This window comes from Lingula anatina, chromosome 1 (assembly GCF_051362555.1).
Source record: "Lingula anatina isolate TDL-2025a chromosome 1, LinAna3.0, whole genome shotgun sequence".
Taxonomy (NCBI): domain Eukaryota; kingdom Metazoa; phylum Brachiopoda; class Lingulata; order Lingulida; family Lingulidae; genus Lingula; species Lingula anatina.
The window spans coordinates 7,068,392-7,091,194 of record NC_141767.1 but is presented as its reverse complement, the minus strand read 5'-3'; the positions used below and the strand labels follow the sequence as shown (position 1 = coordinate 7,091,194).

Below are 22,803 nucleotides of genomic sequence, written 5' to 3'. Positions count from 1 at the left end.
ATACCAAATACTAATTGCCAGAAAGGGACAAAAAAAGTTAAGGATGTTGATGCACCTAATGGTAAAAACCACCAGCAGAAGTACAACCTGTACCAGTACAATGGTTAACATTAGGGAAATAGTTGTGGGCGGATTTTTGTCGAAGGGGACCAAGTAACAAACCATAAGATTTTGGTCCCAATTCATTGATTAATTAGTTAATTAAAAAGTCTGTTAGCAACAGACATTTATGAACGGGTTATGATGAAATTATCGGGATAGGTAAGAAATGGGCTAGATTTTGGTGTGATCCATATTCAGTTGATGGATCAATTAATTAGCTGATTTATAGAAAATGATAATGTTGAAAGACAACAAAAATGAACATGAAGTAAACCGATTAATCAATGGCTAGAATTGATCTGGATTGAGATGGAATCCAGTTAAGTAGGAATTAATTTAAAAAATCAACGATATCGAGTACTGATACTCTTTTTAGTCTTTTGGCTTTGTGCACACAATAGTTGAACGATAATGAATTGGCACTTAGATTGTGTAGGATGGTTTGGGATTGCTCTAATCTACAAATGCAGTCACTCATGACCAATATTGTCCTTTGTTACCTTGCTTGCGGACACTTGTCTGTCAATTGTTTTTTTTTTCTGCAGCTGAACGCTCGGTGCGTATATTTTGAAAATAAGTATCTCTTGCCAGTTGTATTGTCCGTATACTATTATTATTATTATTATATAGTGTCAAAGCTGTTTTTTTTTTTTTTTTTTTTTTTTTTTTTTTTTTTTTTTTTGCTGTTTGTCATTTATACTTATTACACAAGATATACCAAATACACGCCCCCCCCCCCCCCAGCACCCCACCCCGGTATTAGAAGTTCCACGTCCCATAAATGAGATATCAGTCACCATATATTTACATTAAAATCTTATATCTTAAGATGTACGGGAATCAAGAAAGCGACTAAATGATCAAATTTCAATAGGGATAATAGGCTCCTACTCGTATGGATCCACTTCATTTCATTCTTCATTCATATCTCATTAATATGCACATCTATTAAGGTAAATATCGACTACATAAACTAGCTGCAACACGCCCAAACACACCATACGTGAGCTGAATCGTCAATGTAAACTGGGGAATACGACATGAACGGACCAATTGTTTCTCAGTTTGGCACAGGTACTGACGCCAATTCTAATGGAATAATAAGGTAGAGTATAATGTAATTATCCCGTAGATGAAAAACAAGATGATAGAAGATTATATGAGCACAATCTGGTCAGATAGCATAGCGGAATAATAAAGAACGGGGGATTACCAGAATGGGTTCTTATTAATTACAATTTCTTTTTCGCTGACACATTTATTTAATTTTTTTAACTTATTAATTTTTATTTTTTTATTTTTTATTTTTTTTTTTTTTTGAAAATTTGATCCATGAAACGCAATCTCCTGCATTAGACGATATCGCACCAATGGAGTAAAGAAGTGTCGCATCAGTACGCCTATCTGATAACTCAATTTGTAAAAATAATGTGCATGTTTGACGGTAAAGGAAATCTAGAACATCGACCAACTTAAGAGTAACAGCTGATATAAGCACAATTATGTTTGTATTGTCTACTTGTAAGGAGCAAAGCAAACTTTTTTCCGGATTGATTTGTCCGTTCTAAGCATGGTTCTGTTATTCTGAAACTTGAGTGCAATACGTTTTATCAAAGGAAAGAAACGCAACGCTCACCCATGGGATTAGAGTGACATTGCAACGTGTGTAGTGTGTACAGGCAGATAGCTAAGGTACAGACAGTGATCAACCCTAGCCATCGTGTCGTGATTCATATAGGTCGCCATCGTGACAGGAAATATCGATATCAAGTACTTTACGTTTCCTCCATCTTAAATTACAACAAACATTCCACTAACTATACGTAGTAAGCAAACAAACACGCACAAACATTGATAGTTGGACATTTGGCCAATCAAGGTCGCTTTTTTAGAACATCCTAGGCCTACTAATGAACAGGATATTAAGACTAAAAATATGACAAAGGTCTGACCGATCAAAATGGCCGATAAGAGCTGTCATGGACACAAACAGTTAAGGTACAGACGGTGCAGACACTTAGATGTCTAAAATATAGTTAGTATATACCAGACTATAAGGAAATGGGAATTTGTACGACATGACACTTTGGCTATAAATAATTGATAAAAGATATTGAACAGTAAAAACTGAATAAACCAGGATAATCAAAATATCGAGTCACGGCTCTTAAGAAAGAATGCATTGAGCAGAGACTGAAAATGGTTTAGCTCAATTTGCACAAGTCTTAATATAACACGAAAGTAGCCTATAGGGGGATCGACAGCAAATAATTTATCATTATAGGCCTACATCATTTATATATATAAGCATACAGACAATGAGGATGTGATTATCTAATTGAAAGATTAGACACAGTCACAGATATTAGTGCTAATATTACAAGACACACAATGGAATGTTAAAATTTAACAAATGAGTTTTAAAATAACATTTGCCTGGGCGCAGATTTTGGCACGCAGTGCAGCGGTTTTACATGTATCTAATTTCGTTTTATTGCTATTTCCCCTAACTGGGACCTAGACTTCATAGTTCATGATGAAATGTCTTTTTTTACACCGGCTAGCAACCAAGATACAAAAGAAAGAAATAAAACTTTTGGTTTGCTGGTTATTCTCCAGTTAATTGATAGTACATGTGATTGCTGGTGTACTTTTTAACAATCCGAATCTACAAAAAAAGAAGAAAAATATTTAACACCTTTTAACAATTACAATACCAGTATCTGAAAATATTTTTAAAAAGATTCCAAACAAGTGAAAGTAAATTTTGACATGCCAAACAACATTTGAACAGGGCTTTGTAAGTGACCAATCAGAGGCGTAGAAATGAGGCCAATCTATCTGTCTGTAGATGAGAGTAAAACACAAGCATGCTAGACAGAATAGGACACTGCAACTGACCAATCAAAGGGCTATAATTCTACAATGGGTATTATTAAGTGCGGATAGACAGGTTCTAATGGAAGGTGTGTACGAACATTTGTACCACCACAACTAGGGCTAGTCTTTTTAGTAAATAAGTTTTAAGAAAGTTTCAGACAAGGCCAATGCTTTGGCAGCTCAAACAGCCATAGTGTATCATCTTCTGGCACTAGTGTAAATACGCTACAATGGCTAAATGTACTAACTTTGTATGTCTGATAAAGACTCTGAGGCCATTAAAAAATCGAAATCTGGTTCCATTTGTCAGAAATGCAGAAATGTCGATATATATTTCCTGTGCTGATGGGGGTAATACCAGTAAATATGTTAGAAAGGACAAAAACCGCAACATAGCCCATCCGGCCGAGCTATGTTCAGCCACCATTGAAATGTGCTAAACATAAAGAAACCAGACATTAAATCTGATACAATTGGCATAACATGCATGGCAGCATGAGTATGAATAGAAAGTAGATTTTGATTTTATCTTGCTACTCTTCGCATGATCTAAACAACAGATGATTGCAACTACTACATTGTCGTTGATTTAGTTGTAATTTAGATTTTAAGAGATTTGCAATAATAAATCTAGGATATAGACCATATTTCCCATTTTAATAGGCGTCGCGTGATTCATCATTTGTGGTTATCTTAACTACCCAGCTGTCATCAAGTAAGTATAACGTTAATAATGACAGCAAGTTTTTCGTTTCACAAGCAGAGAATTGCATTTTCGTTTTATCCGTTGGTTAATATATACTGGGTCTTGTTTTCCAAAATGCACGTGGCTCAGACTGGTGAAAACGATAGCCGATGACGTTATGAATGATTGACCGACATTCAATAACATGTGGATTTTGGATAATTTAATGATATATTATCAAGACAACCATAGTTTGTTTGGGGACCAAACTGGAGTAAAGTACCTTTGAGATTCTCCGTAAAACGGAAGCTGGGCTAATATTTTCATAAGAATTGTAGGCGTAGATTGTGGAACAACCCCATAAGCACCAACAAGACTTAAACACAAATTGCCCGCTAATCGGTCCCCGCGATTTATATATTTGTGGGTATGGAAAACTGAATATAATACAGGTCCAAAGTAATCATATATGATTTTTTTCAGGAGCGGAAAAATGGAACTTAACAACTTGCCTGAAGTAAAGAAAAATTTGAACGGCAATTTTAGTTACGGAGTCAATGTTATAGACACGGACTTCAAAGCGAAAGAGGAGGAGAGTGAAGAGGAGCCAACGTGGAAGAGTGCATTTGCTACATTCAGCACCGTGACCACTTTCCATGGAGTTGGGAAGATAGTTGAAGACACGCCTTTTATGCTGAGAAGGTTTGGAAATCATAAAAATTTAAAAAATGCTTGAAAATGTTTGAAAATTCATAACTTTCGACAATGGATTGCTCTGAATTTTTTTACGGGCACCATAAGCGCTCGATGTAACGAGTTTCTCACGACTGACAACATTTCACTTAAGCAGTTGTATATAAATATGCATATACTGTATGCATTTGATATATTGGGAAAACGTAAGGCGAATTATAGTGACAAATTTCTGCTTAGGCCACACTTTTTTAATTTTATGGATGACATCCTGCGCGCGCACCGATTTTCGTCCGTTCTCCAAAAAAAAAAAAAAAAAAAATCCCCCCCCCCCCCAAACCGCCCCCCCCCCCCCCCCCCCCCCCCAAAGGAAGTCGGTTGTCGCAAACATCGTTATTGAATTTGCCGGAAAATGCAATCGGCAATTCTCTGCTAATTCCGCAAGCTCCATACTGTCATTGTCGACTGCGGAGACATCCGAGTAGTTCCGAGTGTGGAAAATGAGCTTTCTGCGCATGCGTATTATCACCACATGGAAATATGGCCGTTTTGCCGTCAACTTCATCTCTAGCATTAATTTCAAAATACACGACAATTAAAGTCATAAAGAGAACGGGGGCCGTCGTTTTGGATTGGTTTGCCATTGATATTGGACATGGAGATATCACCCTTTTACAATTTTACGAAAGGCTGGCCGCGGCCAGCAATCATCGCCCGGAAAATTTCAGTGACATTCTGTCCAAAGCAGCACATACCAGTTTCTTTTTGGAGCGAAAAAAGGGTCGACAAGAGCGTCGCGGTATTTGGTCTAAATTTGGTCTAAATATAAGGCCACCCGATAGTTGGCTGCTAGCGTGTGAGTCGAAGTAGACAAAATGGCATCGACCGAAATTACCTTAGTAGTAGGAAGCATAGGCCTATCTTTGCTTAATTTTTTAAACAATTCTGTGAAGTGTTTACAATGCTTTAATTTTCTGAGAGTACAAATAAAGACACGCTATTTATTTGATATTTGTTTTATTGGTTTCTATACCAACAGAATGCATGAAATAACCTTAAATAGATTTGGTAATATGCAGCATATATATTCATGACTTTTTACCTTTCTACGAGGTAGGCCCTATTCACAATGCTTTAATATTTTGAGAGCATGGATAAAGACATGTTGTTAGTTTGATACGTGTTTCTGTGGTAAATTAGTGTTTCCAGCTGTGTACTGAAAACATAACTTTTCTTAAGCAGTTTTTTTTTTTTTTTTGGACTGTTTTTTTTTTTTTTTCGCCAGCTCGCACCGACTTTGGGGTCCCCAGAGGATGTCATCCATAAAAATAAAAAAGTGTGGCCTTATGGAACTTAACATCAAACTCGCCAAATATTTAGATAGTAAATGAGGTTAACGGCTAGTTTTGAAGATGTCTGAATATATATTTTAATATTAAAATATCATTTATCCTCCCTTTTTAATGGATATGTGACAAAGTTATGAATAATATTTTAGTCTACTTTTAAAAAGACTAAAACGCCCCTGTGCTTTCAAAAGCTTTGAAGCGAAGCACTGTTTGTGATCGCATTTCTCTCAAAATCCCATGTTATAATACTTTATGATGAAAAAGGTTTCTCTTACAGCTTACTCTATTGTATGGATAAATCAATAAGCCCTATATAAAACGTCAATTTTAATGACACTGATTACGCCGTAAAATTAGACAAAAAAAAAAAAAAACACTAAAACATTGGTCGTTAAAACATTTTTAAGGACCCTGTGTATTTCTAGGCTTCTCGATTGAAGTCCATTCCCATCTCTCATTATTATCTTTAATGCGTCGTTATCTAATTATTCTTTATACAACTAACAGATTGTGAATCTTTGAAATGTGGTATATGCAAATCATGCGTATTTGTTGTCAATAACGAAGTTTGATTTTTTTTTTTTGATAAGACAAGATAAGACAGAAAAGTGGCCCCCAATGCCACCAAGAATGTTGAATCATGCTATTGTTATGCCATAGATAAAATTATCGATTGAGCTCTAGTTGACAACTAATGGAAGCACCCAGTCGCATGGTTCATGTTTGAACAGAGGAAGCATTTGCCACTGAATTACTCCCCCCCCCCTCCAAACACCCCGTACCCTGAGGTACAGGGTCTGTTGTAAACCCACTTTCATAACCAGTACCCCTTTGCTAGCGGAGATTTAAGTCAGTTTTGTATCCTCAGGGTACAATAGTACTATGAAACCCGAGATTTTTCTCCCAGGTCTTTTGTACACGTGCAGATATGTCATAATCCATTTTCACACACAGTAATTAACTAGGAAATAACATTTGTATGGGAATTATTTCGACTCATCAAAATAATGAATAATTCCATCAAGAATAGTTAGTTTCGTTTAGATTGGTCTAAGGTGCACTCATCCGTAGGCTATGTGATTTTCGCAGATGGTCAGAGATTCATTATTTATGAAACGTGACAGCACTTAAGATTTCTGAAAGGGAAAGGGTCCAAATTTTGTAGGTGAACTATTGTGATCGATTACCAGAGTATGATTTTAATGTCTCATTTTCTGGAAAATACCCCATTAATTTTCTTTACCCGTGTAGATAATGCGGAAGTACACGTAGTCACGTTATGCTGTCGCATCAAAATACATCCGGGAGTATTTGCAATTATAAGTTGATGACATAACAACGGCGTTTTGGAAAACCGTAATATTGATTTTAAACCAGAACAGCCAGCAACACCGTTTTAATCACAACATCAAGTGTACTGGAAGTCGGAAATTTCCTGGAAGGCTTACTTCTGGTTTTATCAGTGAAGAGGGCGAAGTGATGTCTCTACCTTAAATAGACCACTGTAACAAGTGGCCCATATCTCCGAGGAAAAAAAATGAAAAATCAAACAGTGGAACCGCCCTAGGCGTCATGCCAATTTTCAGAATTTTTACACCTTAGACCACGTTGTTATCTCATAATTTTCTCAAACCATGATAATGTATATTTCTGCACTACATGTATCTAAGCGGATAAGGTAGACATTTCTAACGTGTCGACCCCCTTACGCCATTAAATGTTAAAATTGCAGTTGATTGGTAAATCAATTTCAAAGGGTTAGTGACATTTAGAGACACAGATGTTTAATCTTGACAAGGCTTATATCCTTACACTTAAGAATTTAGTAGCTTGTATAATGATGAAATGCCATTGTTAAAGGAACTGCTGAACCTGCAAAGTGAACTTTGAAAAGGAGTAGCTGTCTTCAGAACATGTAAATTATTAATGATTGCTGATGTGTTCGAGTTTCGACCATTCGCTGACTAAATATCAGTCCACTCGTGTTGTTTCTCATTGGCGCCTTTAATGGGTCTCATTCTACTCTCGATGTGTAGGACATGTAGACAACGTTCAGGGCCGTAGCCTCCGGGGGGGCAGGGGGGGCAGCTGCCCCCCCTGGAATTTGGAATTTTACACACCACACCCACCCCCCTCGGTAGCTTCGCCCCTTTGTGTCCGCTTACTGCCCCCCCCCCCCTGGCATTTTGCTCAGGCTACGGCCCTGACGTTTGCCCGAAGCGTACAATCAGATACAAAATTTGAATCAAAACGATATGCCAATTTGCAAACCATAGGCTAATAAACCTTTATTTTAATCTGTTAATACAGTTGTCTCTATTCATACTAATGATAAAAAAAAACAAATTGTGCATTTAGTAAAGAAGTTCCATCTACCATTGAATTACACCAACCCCGACCCCCAACCCCCGAAAAAAAAACCGGAATGTAATTTGAAGTTTCAGTATAAAATGAATTGGATCAGGCATTGATGACATGTTCTTTGTTTGTTTTTCAGAGTTATATGGATTTTTCTGGTTTTGCTTGGGGCCGGTCTGTTTCTAATGCAGCTGATAGAGTCTGTCATATACTATCGCTCTTGGCCGGTCACTGTCAACGTCAAAATCAATTATGCTGACAAAATAACCTTCCCTGCCGTTACAATATGCAACCTGAACGCATTCAAGTAAGTTATTTCATGGAATGTGTGTACACTGTAACTTATATTTATTCCAGTAAGCTGATGTACAAACAATCAAATCGGTATAATATAAATAATCAGTGAAAAGACTTCTGATACTGTGTGAATTTCAAAGGCCCATACTCTTTTTCAGAACTTAAAAAGTAATATATTCAAGTTTTAATGGCTATCCAAAAGTAATACGAAGTCAAAATTTGCTTTACTCCGCGATTATTTCTTAAAGAAAAAAGTCTGCATTGCTTCTTTTTGCCTGTAAAATAAAGATGGCTGCTTGTTAAGCTCATCTGGAATGTCAGTACTGGACTTTTCTCTACCAGATAGGCTAGATAGGTGATAATTACGTCATTAAATAATCTCACTGGTACAGTAATGAACTATGCACAGAAAAGCCAGATAGATATCTGTGGGCATCGAATAAAAAATTGGTAGAAGGTCACAATAGCCTTTACTTCTTGTTAAAATATTGGAAGTACAACTAACTGTTGGTTGGGGATGCTATTCCACCATCATACTGATTGTGGACGTATTTCAGGATGTCAAAAGCAGCGGAAAATGGTCACTACGAAATAATAGATGAGCTTTACTCGAGTGTGATCACTGGGAATCACACAGATAGAGCCAGAAATGGCACGATAGGGGACATATTCCAACTAAATGCACATACCAAAGAAGATATGATACTAAGGTACTCACCTGCAGTACGGTTACCTTGCCTGTAACCCCTATACTCGCTGATTTTTACAGCTAGTCTCACTGTAATACAAAAGTAGATATTTGATTTGAACTTGATTTCAACAAAATATGTACATTTTCATCTCAGATTTTTTAATTTATTTTAGTTTTAAAAAGGATACATGTTGCTTTTATGTTAAAAAGTTATTAAGTTTGGCAAATAAAAAGTATGCACTGTATTTTAGTTGCCGCTGGAACAACGAGCTTTGTTCCGACTCCGACTTCGAGAGGATTCAAACAGATCACGGCATTTGTTTCACTTTCAACGGAGGGAACAAACCCGTTAGAACAACAGCTCAGACAGGTAGGTCTAGAGTACAGTTGTCTTTGTTATCATTTACAGGGGGTTAAACTACCAAAACGAAAGTACGTTGAGTTCACTGATAAGTGTCCTGTGTGTGAAAGAGGCAACATGTCAGGACTATCAATGAACACAGCGTACTTCCATCTTGGGGGTTGTCCTTGATTTGCATTGCAATGTGCTCTGTTATTGAAATATTGATGTTAGAATTAAAGCGACCTTTCTTGGCTAATGAACATGAGAGGTACACCTATTGCAGGAGACACTTCAACACTGTTGTTATCAGGTAACCATTATACAAATGTATTATCCACATGCAATTCATCAACAATCCCCCGGGAGGTTGAAACCTTTCCAACCTTATTCCGAGCAGATCAACAGATTAGAATTGACAGCTTTTACCGTCGTCTAGAGAAAAAGGATTTTAAGCAAATTAGGATTGGGTCAAATGAGTAACTTTGTATTGAAGTGTATTAATTATTTAAAATGAAACGAAGAGAAAACAGTAAATAACAGTTAATAAATTTCTGTCTAAAACTTCAACGACAAAATGCTGCGATATTTTGGTGGAATTCACACACACACACACACACACACACGCGCGCGCGCGCGCGCGCGCGCACACACACACACTGTTGCGCCAAACGGTTGGTACACATATCGCATAAAATAACGACTACTTTGAGCGTGACTTAATATTGCAGATATGAACAGTTACGAATTTAAAAATGAAAGTGATACATTTGCAACGGGTATATTGCAAACATGTTAAACTTTCGCATGCCACACTTACAATTTTGGGCAATAGTGAATATTCAGTTATCAGTACCTTATGAATTATTTCGAAGTAGGGCCAACAGACATAATTCATTTTCTAGAGAACAAATTATTTTAATTCAGTTTATTTGGACCTGCTCATGAAACAGGCGCGTCGAGTGGAGAATAGCAGATCTGGAAACACCCAGAAGTCGTAAAGAGGGCCTCATATAATTTCAGGCGCTGAACACGGTCTTAGGCTGACAATCAACATAGAACAGTATGAGTACATGAGCGGTCCATTTAGTTCTGCTGGCCTCAAAGTTCTCTTACACGAGCAGCACGAGGTTCCCTTGGTGCGGGATTTGGGGCAAGCCATACCACCAGGATCACACGCCTTCGTGGGAATGTCTGTTATTAAGGTATTTTATTTCAGCGAAACGTTTCCTAGTTGCCCCTTAGGTACCTGATCGAATTCTCTGTAGTAGTGCTTATCTTTTGCAGAGAACAGTTTCATGCATTGCTCACAATGGTTCGTACTTGAGATATGTAATTTGTATCTTATTAAAGTTCTCCGTCTCGGAAGAGCTGTTGAAACCGTTTGAAATTATACCACTTGTGTCCTATTGCAAATACCTACCGAACCTCTCGCACCTCCTTTCCTCATGAACATGTACAAGCAATGCTGACCACAGGGTCGCTATTATTTAAAAACTTACGGCTGAAAATGTGTCTTTATTTTTAAATACTTTTATTATACTTTGACATACAAATGATCAGATGTAGTCAACTGTAATAAAATTATTACCGAATTTAACGACACCAAAATTTTAGGTTTGAGGTTAAGACCAATGGGTCTTTTTATTTATTAACTTATTGGTTGTAAAACAGGCCCCTATTTACAACTATCCAACAAGCGTTCCTAAACCACGTATTGTTCCAATGGATAAAAGAAATTACCTCTGTGTAATTGCAGGTGGAGAACCTGATCCCTCCGCATGGTAAATGTGGCAGTCGTGAGCTGAGGTATTATGACTATTATTCAGTTCCAGCCTGTGATCTGGACTGTGAGGCAAGACACGTGGTAGAACAATGTGGTTGCCGTGACTTTTACATGCCGGAGATATATACAGGTAGGCCTACCAGTTGTCTTTACCGCAATGTAACAATATCTGTTCCATTTATATTGTGTATTCTTAGGATTATTTCAACTGTGCATCCAATACACTTCTACGTGGAAGCATCGTGTGCATGTACACTTTAAAATAGATGTTTAAACTTAACAATACTTCTGAACAGATATATGTTAAAATGAAAAAAAAAAATCGGAAAAGTCACATGGTATCTTTAATCTTGTTGCCTTTAACGTTCAATATAATTTATATATATAAACATTATCCGCGTTTTATTACTTCTCCCTAGGGTACCCTTCTGTATGTAATCTGTCAACTTACGCCACTTGCTTGAGACCCAGTTTAGGTAAGTTTAAGTACGAGGAAAACTATGGCTAAGACAAGCACCAAAACTGGCTGACTGCCTCTTCATCTTCATTGAGCTTCGCAAACCGTCTTCATTGGAGCCGCGGTATAATTTGGTTTCTAATGTTCAAAAGATCGTAATGAAGTTGCATGATTAAATGATTTGCTTAAAAGTTCATATATGCCATTAGCAAGTTACATAAAATAAATTAATGTAATCAATGACTTTCAGAAACATACGAACGCAGTGCTGAGGCGTGTCCGTGTCCAGTACCCTGTAATAGAACGCTGTTCGACACGACGACCACATACGCCACTATTTCTAATTTCAATACAGAAACCTGGCTGAGAAGTGAAGGCTTACAGCTGCTTCAAAAGAAATACGTCAAAGCAAGAGAAATTCGACAAAAGGTTGATCAGGCCATACGCACAGACGACGAGGCTAAATTTAAAGATTTGTTGGAGAAATATGAAGATATACTTCGCTTTTTTGATGACATAACAATTATTCTCGAGTTAGTCAAAAGTACCATTATTTCTATGACGGAAAGACTGAGGCTAAGAATTGCTTTTCACAGTGACCGGGGTCTTGCGGCAAGCGTTCACACATATCATAATGATTTTATCAGAGGGTGGAATGTGATGGATGAAAGGACGTTTTCTCATGTGACAACAGGGTTTTTCCAAACTCATGATCTTTTCAAGCACATGATGGACTGTGCGCGTTCTACAGACCATAACGACACATGCTCTCGTCAAGCCATATTTCAAATAGTTGACACGAACTTGTTAACAAAACTTAGTTTGGCCAACAGGGCGCGTGCTAATTTAACAAAAGTTTACGAGGCTTACATTGACGGGTTCCCTCTTCTGACCTATTTGACGACTCCCGATCGGCATTATGATATGACCTATGTTTCGTTGTATTTGTTACATCATGATCTAAAGAACACTCATTATAATTTTGAAAATATAATGAAATACTCAGGTTTATATGTACAGTCACTGCACAATTTGCGTCTCGTAGCAAAGCAAATATTCGAAAACGGAACCCACAATGAGACTTTATATCAAACCAGTATCGATACTTATATTTCCATGGCAAAGAAATTCCTTTATCGGAAGTATATGATCTATGATCGAATTGTTGCTAAACCAAAGGAAATGTTGGAAAACATAGTGCAAACATTTAATGTATGTAACGAAACTTTGCATACAACAATGGCGAACGTCCTATGGCCAATAGACCAGCTCTTACAAGATATGAGTTCTCTGCGAAAGACAGCCGCCATAACTTTGCGACAATCCATCGACAAAGCGCAAGATTACATAAAACACGACAACATTTCTAAGACAGAAGTTGCGGTGTCATTTACGTCGCCAGCCGTCGAAGAAGAATTACTGAATATGCAACGTTTCTTCGGGGCTGCGCGGTCTAGAGGTAGAGAATTGCTTGACAGCCTCCATCAATATCAATTTGCTTACACTGAAATGTGGCAGAACATGATGAGTGAAGTTATTCTGGATAATTTTTACCAGAAGATACACCAAGATGTTCGCGATATTTTTTCAAACACATCAGATAGTGCCTATCTGCTCGACATTGTCCGGAGAATGCTACGCTACCCACGGGGTTCATTAGACAATATCTCCATGCCGGGGCTTCAAGTTCTCACGAATGCAGATTTTGCAGAAATAGACATACAGAACAAATCAGCAGAGATCGACATAAAAATTGGGAGACTAATACAACATGCCGACCTTGACATGTCACTTGGCAGTAAAGATGAACTTTTCCTATCTGCTTTTTTCAAACTGCAAGAGCAACTGGGTTCGTTTCAGAGGAAGAACACAATTGACGCAACCTTCTTTATGTGAGTTAACTAAGTATATGGACGAAATAAAACACTCTAATATAAATGAAAATTTTACAGAATTTTTTCCCATCACATTTATTGTACACTTACTTAAGAAACAAACCACTAAGGGACTGGTTAGAATGAGATATGTCGACCTAGCTAATGCGCACCGACTCCAAGGGGACTCTCGCTGAATGCAACAAGATTGACGGAATAACAAGCTTTTTCTTGTTTGCGACGTACTCGTACTATCACCAGTTTCTCAGTATTCTAATCAACGTCAGGAGACAGCTAAAATTCGTTTGTCATACTGGCCATCATACGAAGCGGTGCTTTTTTCATAGAATAGTAAAGTTTACTTTTGAGATGCCATAATAGAATTGCAGTGCCTAGGTTAAATAATCTTCGATCCATTTTTGTTTCAGGGAAAATTTTCTCCAGCTCGATGTTTTTCTGAAAGAGTTAAGCTACGAGGAGATCAAGCAGCAAATAGCTTATGACACTAATAGCTTGTGGAGTAAGTTATTTACTAGCGTTTGCAGTGACGGGAGCGCTTTCTTTAACCTTGCCGGATATTTAAAACTGTTGTGTTCAGTTGACACGATAAGAATTCAATGACTTCTTAATTTCCTCATTTTTAATTAACTCAATATTATGAAACAATCTAGATAAAAGGTTCCATTTGATGATTAGGGTGACTTTCGATATTAAACTGTACATTACTACATAATTAACAATAATGTTATTTCATGCATAACACTTAAATTTTGAAATTCAACAAAAAGAGTAACCATGTCAACAGCGCAAATTCCCAGGTTAACTGACAGTATTCTCGAATGCATAATTTTTTATCTTCATTTTTTAAACCAGTCCATTAAATGAAGCACACGACCGGAACTTACGGTTAGATTCCAATATGTGCGTTTTTACTAATGATTACGGCTACACACCAGAACAGAATTGCACCGTTTATTATGTCGCATTCTCAACTGGTATGCATTAACTTCAGTTTATTTTCTTTTTAGGTGACATTGGTGGATCCCTAGGACTATTTGTTGGGGCCAGCTTAATAACTTTGCTTGAATTTGTGGACGTGATCATCCATACGCTATTGCTGAAAAGAAGGATAAGAAACAAGAAGAAACATTAAAGATATTTTACAGATTTATTATATATATACTGTATATATGTACATAATAGTGAGATATTTTTATTGACAGTTGCATATCAGTGCCTAGCAAAAATAACTTTTTCCGACATCCATCAAATGGAATTCCATTCACATCAATCTCAGGTTCTAGAAATGTTACAAAGACTATATCAGCCATAATATTGGCATTTTAAAATAATTCAAGTACATTATGTATATCAATGTTTGAAAACATTTAATGTCCGTAACTCATTAATCACATATTTATTAATATTTACTAACTTAACATTGTTGTAGTCTGTGCACATTTTTCGAAGCAAATTTTCATGCACAATTTTCAAAAAATCATTGGTATTAAAAAAAGGTAAAATGTGCTTTTCAAGTTGAACCTTTAGTATATGTGCTATCTCCTAAATTGTCCTTGGGAAATACTGATACTCTGTAACATGCTGTCAGCTGTGATATGTTTCTATGCCAGATGGAGTGATTGTGAACTCTGCTGTCAGGCCAGTGGGCTACAATAAAGAAAAAAATTATTATATTTTAACATATACTTTTGTAAAATAAATGCACATGTGCTAGTCTAACAGCTATATTGATTAGCTCTCCTATATTCTTCCTATGCCACATGGTCTGTTTCAAGTCTGTGACTTTCATTCAAGTCAATTCCAAATGTAACAAGGCAGCAAAGCTGTCAAATGTACAGACAAAAAGCAGGAAATAACTATGCACAAAATAGGCTACTGTCAATCCTGATGCAAAAGTATATTATGTTAAACTGCAAATTCAACATCAAATTTTAATTATGCTCAACAGGTAATACCAATGTAAGTAAAATGTGTAACAAGCATAAGGCTTCAGGCCCATGGCAGTTCAAGTTCACACTTTGAAAATGTATAACTTCCGGAAAAAGAAGCCAATTAGACTGCTTTTCCAACTCAGGCTGCATTTTAGTCCTGTATTTCTTTTTTGAACGTTTGGCAATCATCAGTAACATGGTTTTCCCAGAATGGTCATCATGGCAGCAGCACCCAAAATTGTGTTTTCTTCTATTCTGATGCAATATTACATAATGGTTAACAGCATAATGACCATCAATTTTTAATAATAAAATATACGTATCATGGATTTTCAGAAAATGTGACTAGCATGGGTCTTCAAGCCCATGGAACTTCAAAGTCACACCTTGAAAATGCCAATATGTGAAAAATTAAATTTTCACAAAAAAAAACTGTTTAACTAGCAGAAAGAATTACCAAACAGACTGCATTGCCTACTGAAGCTGTATTTTAGTCCCATGTTTCTTTCCTGTAAGTTTGAGAACAGTAAGTGACATGATTTTTCTTAAATGGTCATCATGGGAGCAGTGCCCAAAATATTTTTTTTCCAAATTTTGATGCAATATTACATAACGTTTAACAGCATAATGACCATCAATTTTTAATAATAAAATATTAGTATTATGGATATTCAGAAAATGTGACTAGCAAAGGTCTTCAGGCCCATGGAACTTCAAAGTCACAACTTGAAAATGCCAAAATGTAAACAAGACAGCACTGTTCTGAAATGTTTTTTTTTTTTTTTTTTTTTTTCATTTTTAACACTTTTTTAACATAAAACAAAATTAACAGTTTACTGCCATTTTTATATGATCAACTAAGAAAACTGATGAGATGGAAAAAATATCAATAGAACAGTGTCAAATGTCCAATTTCCTCCATTCTGAGTTTCTGAATGATTGAATCTTACAAACTGTAATGATATGAGTTTATTTCCATTTTTGAAACTTTATTACACAATACACGATAACAAGTTTACCATCATTTTTACAAAATCAACTAACAATGTTGTAAAGATGCAGGAAATGTCAAACAAACACTTTTACTTATCTTATTAATTAAATAATGAAACTGTTAACATGCCTAAAAAGTGAATCTGAGGAAATGTGAAACAAGACAGCACTATTCTGAAATGGGTTTATTTCCATTTTTAACACTTTTTTAACATAAAACAAAATTAACAGTTTACTGCCATTTTTTTATGATCAACTAAGAAAATTGATGAGATGTGAAAAATATCAATAGAACAGTGTCAAATGTCCAATTTCCTCCATTCTGAGTTTCTGAACATAGTGAATGATTGAATCTTACAAACTGCAATGATATGAGTTTATTTCCATTTTTGACACCTTATTACACAATACACGATTACAGGTTTAACATCATTTTTACGTAATCAACTAACAATGTTGTAAAGATGCAGGAAATGTGAAACAAACACCTTTACGTATCTTATTAGTTAAATAATGAGACTGTTAACATGCCTAAGAATTGAATCTGAGGAAATGTGAAAAAACAGCATAACTTATAAAATAATGGTCCGATTATGCTGATTTTCGAACTTGACCTGCGTTTTAGTGAGATTGATTACTCCTGTGAGTTTCATGACAACAGGCCTATCGGTTTTCCTTGAAATGTGTTAACAGTGTTGCATATAAGCTAAAAAGTGAAAAAACAGCATAACTTCTACAATAATTGCCCAAACATGCCGATTTTCGAACTTGACCTGCGTTTTATAAATATTTATCAGCTCTGTAAATATAAAGCCAAAAAGTAAAACTGTCTTCCACTTATCGTGTTAACGATGAAAGTGCACGGCGACGGCGACGGCGACGGCGACATCGACGGCGACGGCGACGACAGACGCAGGTGATGGCAATATGTACAGACACATCTGTGTCTGTACATAAAAATCCTGAGCTTGTCAGCTTGTGTTAAATGAAGTGTAATTTATCTAATTTATGAAAATCTGGCTGATACAGTCCTTTCCTAACCTTACCCACAGATCTTTTAGTGCTAATACCCATATTAACCACAAAACCTACGAATTAACCAACACACCATACAATTATTAAGCACCAACGAAGCAATACCTAGCACTTACAGCCACAGCTATAGTGTATTTACAGCTGGTAAAGTGATATTACACCTGTAACATCACACTGAACAGACTTACCTGTCTTGAGCATTTGGTAAGTACAGCTGTTCTCCTATTTTCACCATCAGGTGTAATGTCTTGTTTCTTTATCTCCACCCTGGTATTAGGGATGTGACTCCACGCACGTCCCAGGGCTGGTTTGGTCTCCCCAGCTTCTCCCTGTACTACATTGTTTGTTGTCTGAATAAATAAAGAGAAGCAATCTGTATGTGTAGTGTAAGTCTGGTAACCATGGCATATACATGTAGTCCACATGCAAACATAAAACTCAAAATATTTATTCAAACTTAATATCTGTGGTCAACTTAATACCAATACCTTCGAAGTTACTGCTACATTGTTAACATACAATATATACTGCATAATTATACTGGCTGAATTACTGGTACCTATATTCAGTGTAGAAGTCTAAAATATGTACTTAATAATTCAAAAAAAGATTATTACAGAGTGACAAAAATAAGAAAAAAGTCTATTTAATTTTTGATATATAGCCCTTTATCCAACATATGTATAAATTCAACTGGACTGTAATTGTTTATCTACCATTAAAGCCAAGTTAAAATCTACAGCCAATGTCTTCATCATTCTTGCTACATGCATTAAATATCCGTGCCCTGCAAAATTAGGAGAAATATTCAACATGTGTATACTATTATAAAAATGCCCATTTATTTAATGGCAATGATAATAATCATTAACATACATAAATAAATAAATATGGTTTAATTTGTTTCATTGTGGCTTTTCAATTTAAAAAAAATAGCAAAATTAAAACTTGGAAAGGGAATCTAGCTTCAAGGATATGTATGTTCCGCCTGTAGTTGATATTAGAAACAAGTTAAGCAGTGTAGGTGGGAAATTATAGCAAAGCAAAATTCTAAATGACAGCATGAAACATTGATTTAAAATCTCTATCAACAAAGATACAGGGGCTAAGATAATAAAAAAAATAATCAATATAGTCATAAACAAGGCAGCAAAGCTGTCAAATGTACAGACAAAAAACAGGAAATAACTATGCACAAAATAGGCTACTGTCATTTGTGATGCAAAAGTACATTATGTGAATGATTGAATCTGACAAACTGCAATGATATGAGTTTATTTCCATTTTTGAAACTTTATTACACAATACACGATGACAAGTTTACCATCATTTTTACAAAATCAACTAACAATGTTGTAAAGATGCAGGAAATGTCAAACAAACACTTTTATGTATCTTATTAATTAAATAATGAAACTGTTAACATGCCTAAGAATTAAATCTGAGGAAATGTGAAAAAACAGCATAACTTCTAAAATAGATTTGATCACGCTGATTTTTGAACTTGACCTGCGTTTTATGAATATTCATCAGCTCTGTAAATATAAAGCCAAAAAGTAAAACTGGCTTCCATTTATCTTGTTTACAATGAAAGTGCACGGCGCTGGCGACGGCGATGACGGCGACGACAGAAGCAGGTGATGGCAATATGTACAGACACATCTATATATATTTACTGTACTGTTTGAGAACAGTAAGTGACATGGTTTTTCTTAAATGGTCATCATGGGAGCAGTGCCCAAAATAGGTTTTCTTCAAATTTTGATGCAATATTACATAATGTTTAACAGCATAATGACCATCAATTTTTAATAATAAAATATTAGTATCATGGATATTCAGAAAATGTGACTAGCAAAGGTCTTCAGGCCCATGGAACTTCAAAGTCACAACTTAAAAATGCCAAAATGTAAACAAGACGGCACTGTTCTGAAATGTTTTTTTCCCATTTTTAACAATTTTTTAACATAAAACAAAATTAAGAGTTTACTGGCATATTTATATGATCAACTAAAAAAATTGATGAGATGGGAAAAATATCAATAAAACAGTGTTAAATGTCCAATTTCTTCCATTCTGAGATTCTGAACATAGTGAATGATTGAATCTGACAAACCGCAATGATATGAGTTTATTTCCATTTTTGAAACTTTATTACACAATACACAATAACAAGTATACCATCATTTTTACAAAATCAACTAACAATGTTGTAAAGATGCAGGAAATGTCAAACAAACACTTTTACGTATCTTCTTAACTAAATAATGAGACTGTTAACATGCCTAAGAATTAAATCTGAGGAAATGTGAAAAAACGGCATAACTTATAAAATAATGGCCCGATTATGCTGATTTTCGAACTTGACCTGCGTTTTAGTAAGATTGATTACTCCTGTGAGTTTCATGACAACAGGTCTATCGGTTTTCCTTGAAATGTGTTAACAGTGTTGCATATATGCTGAAAAGTGAAAAAACAGCATAACTACTAAAATAGTGGCCCGATCATGCTGATTTTCGAACTTGACCTGCGTTTTAGTAAGATTGATTACTCCTGTGAGTTTCATGACAACAGGCCTATCGGTTTTCCTTGAAATGTGTTAACAGTGTTGCATATATGCTAAAAAGAGAAAAAACAGCATAAATTTTACAATAATGGCCAGATCATGCTGATTTTCGAACTTGACCTGCGTTTTATGAATATTAGTCAGCTCTGTAAATATAAAGCCAAAAAATAAAACTGTCTTCCACTTATGGTGTTAACGCTGAAAGTGCACGGCGACATGATCGGCGACGGCGACGGCGACGGCGACGACAGACGCAGGTGATGGCAATATGTACAGACACATCTGTGTCTGTACATAAAAATTAAAGTTTCCAATTGATAAAAGGGTTTGTTTCCTAGACAAAATGACTCAAATCTTGTGCACACAGAGAAAGATGTGCCATTCTGTTTTCTCCCCTTTACTTCTCACACAAATTAACCCTTTTTTCCCATTATTCTATTGTATCAATATTGATTTTTTGTAATCCGGTCACTTGTTTTTTAAGTAGGCACATTTACCATCTGTCTGAGCTCCACCAAAGACTGGCAAAACCACAGCTGGCAAGCTATCCACTATCACCAACTTCAAATGCTGATAGAATTCATTTGTCTGTAATAATTTAAACATACATTAACGCCTTAGTAAAAAAGTTTAGGTAAGAATTAAATTGCATATTACAAACCATTATCTGGCAAAACCTGATTCATTTTAAGATCAATAGTTCAAAAGGACCTTCTGATATTTTTTATTCCTCTCAGATTTCTGGAAAATTTAATGTAAAATTGATTCATCAATCTCAATGAGAGTATAAAATGGGGAGTGTTACCTGTGCTGTCAAGTGATTTGTGACCTCACAGAGTTGTGCCAATACTTCAAATATATCAAATGCTCTAGAACACTTTATCCTTGAAAGTATATTGATTATCTCCTGTAATATTAATGAAACATTGAAAATAACTTTTAAAATGGGTTTATTTAAAGAGGAGTCAATTTTTAAAAAATATATTAAAATATAATACTAAAATTTGTGGCAGTCAAAACTCAAATGTGAAGGTATATTATGATATACGTACCTCATCTTCCACCTGATCAGAATAGAGAATATCTTGAAGCCTTTGAATACAGAAATCTCCAGTAGAATCAATGTACATTATATTCTGTTTTAGATTGCGAGAAATGTTCAAACTCATGTACATACAGAGCTGGAACAAAAGATGAGATTTTCAGTTCAACTGCATACTAATTATTCATCATTCTATAATACTTTTCTCTCAATTAAAATGTTTTCCAGTGCATTTTTGACAGTTCTATTTCAAAAGAGTTATGATGAAGGATAATTAAGAGAAATTTTTATTGGAACTTAAATGGTATTTTGCATCAGACAGTGAATAGTTGATATGGAAACTCATTTTTTAAGACAATCCTTATCAGCATAACATGTTTGCATGCAGAATAAAAACTGTTTCCAGACGCCTCTCTCCCTTTCATGGATAAGGATATAAGCTATAATCTTTCACCACCTGTCAACAAGATAAAAGCAAAAAGTACATGATAATTTTACCTGGGACTTCCCAACTCCAGCTGGTCCCACTAATTCTGTGACCTCAGAGGTGTATAGACCTCCATCCAACATGGTATCCAAACTGGAAAAGAAGAGAAAAATAAAGACTATAGCATATACTGAGTAAATGACAAGTCAGCTAGAAAACTTTTTGTTAAAGAGCCTATTCATAGCGGTATTAGTATAAATAAATTTAATAAGATGAGTAATGATTAATTTACAAATCTGCATACCTTGACAACTATAACAAATAATGTAAAAGTTACTTGCCTCTTTACCCCTGTTGGGAGAATTGCCATTGAGTTTAAGGCATCTTCATACATATCTGCTCCATTGACTGGGACAGCCGAATACTGAGCAAGAAGTACATGTCTTATTGCAAGCACATCTTTGTAGGAAATGCCAGCTTTTTTCACCATTTCTTCTGCATCGTGTTCCAAGAAGTCAAGCACAGTTCTCACACCTTGTTGTCTCAGTGTGTCTATAACATCTTGGGTTAAAACAGGTGAAAGTCCAGGTTTCAATAGTGACATTTCTCTGTGTGGGGGACTCACCAGGCACTGTGAATAACAATAACAAGGCCAGTAAGATTATTTAAAGACATCTTTTTTTATCCTTCAACATTTACAATTTTGCTGTTTTTTCACTCACACAAAAAGTAGCATCTTTTTATGTTACCAGTGCACATTTAAAAATAATGAAGCGATTTTATCACTGAAACTTATTACTGGTAAGTACTGAGTACTGTATAATGATTGTGACAATGTCTTGGCCAATGATGTCAAATTCTACAGAAAAACGGAACTGAGAGGGGTGGACTTCAATTCGGCACAAACATGATTACATTGAGTACTGTTACATATAAAGATAATATGTTGTGTTTGAGATAACATTGTTCAATACTAAGAAATGTTGTTTTACAGGTACAATGTACATTTTAATTGTGGTTTGTTTACAATGTGAGGTTCAAAATTGAAATCAATTTGAGAAAACCAATGATAAAACAAGATGACAAGCACATCCCTATGCAGTTTTTGCTTTAGATTTTCAAGATTCTTCACTTACCAAATACTACATATTCATGATATTCTACATATTTGTAAAACAGCAGTGTTTGTAGCGGACATTTGTAAGGCAACAACACGTGCACGAAGCAGATGACCTCTGACCTAAAAAGAGACCGGAAGTGTTATATGGCCATAACT

General features: G+C 35.7%; 2 protein-coding genes across 3 annotated transcripts; one reads left to right on the top strand and one right to left on the bottom strand.

Annotated features, from left to right (window-relative positions):
• Nucleotides 1-1,031: 1,031 nt before the first annotated feature.
• On the top strand, nt 1,032-15,212 carry LOC147763888 (uncharacterized). The gene is made up of 11 exons (XM_087002011.1): nt 1,032-1,207; nt 4,151-4,369; nt 8,207-8,374; nt 8,922-9,074; nt 9,307-9,425; nt 10,419-10,600; nt 11,155-11,311; nt 11,601-11,657; nt 11,889-13,530; nt 13,941-14,032; nt 14,541-15,212. The coding sequence occupies exons 1-11, from the start codon at nt 1,143-1,145 to the stop codon at nt 14,663-14,665; spliced, it is 2,979 nt and encodes a 992-aa protein (XP_086858137.1). The 5' UTR covers nt 1,032-1,142; the 3' UTR covers nt 14,666-15,212.
• On the bottom strand, nt 14,668-22,794 carry LOC106174326 (DNA repair protein RAD51 homolog 4). 2 transcript variants are annotated; one of them, XM_013555829.2, is made up of 9 exons: nt 22,664-22,794; nt 21,869-22,158; nt 21,599-21,680; nt 21,111-21,239; nt 20,864-20,965; nt 20,556-20,646; nt 18,209-18,279; nt 17,681-17,842; nt 14,668-15,180 (listed from the first exon to the last, which is right to left on the bottom strand). In XM_013555829.2, exons 2-9 carry the CDS (start codon nt 22,129-22,131, stop codon nt 15,118-15,120), a joined length of 963 nt encoding a protein of 320 aa, XP_013411283.2. In that variant the 5' UTR covers nt 22,132-22,158; nt 22,664-22,794; the 3' UTR covers nt 14,668-15,117. The 2 variants fall into 2 exon arrangements, with proteins under 2 accessions (XP_013411283.2, XP_013411284.2); XM_013555830.2 differs by lacking the exon at nt 20,864-20,965.
• Nucleotides 22,795-22,803: the final 9 nt, after the last annotated feature.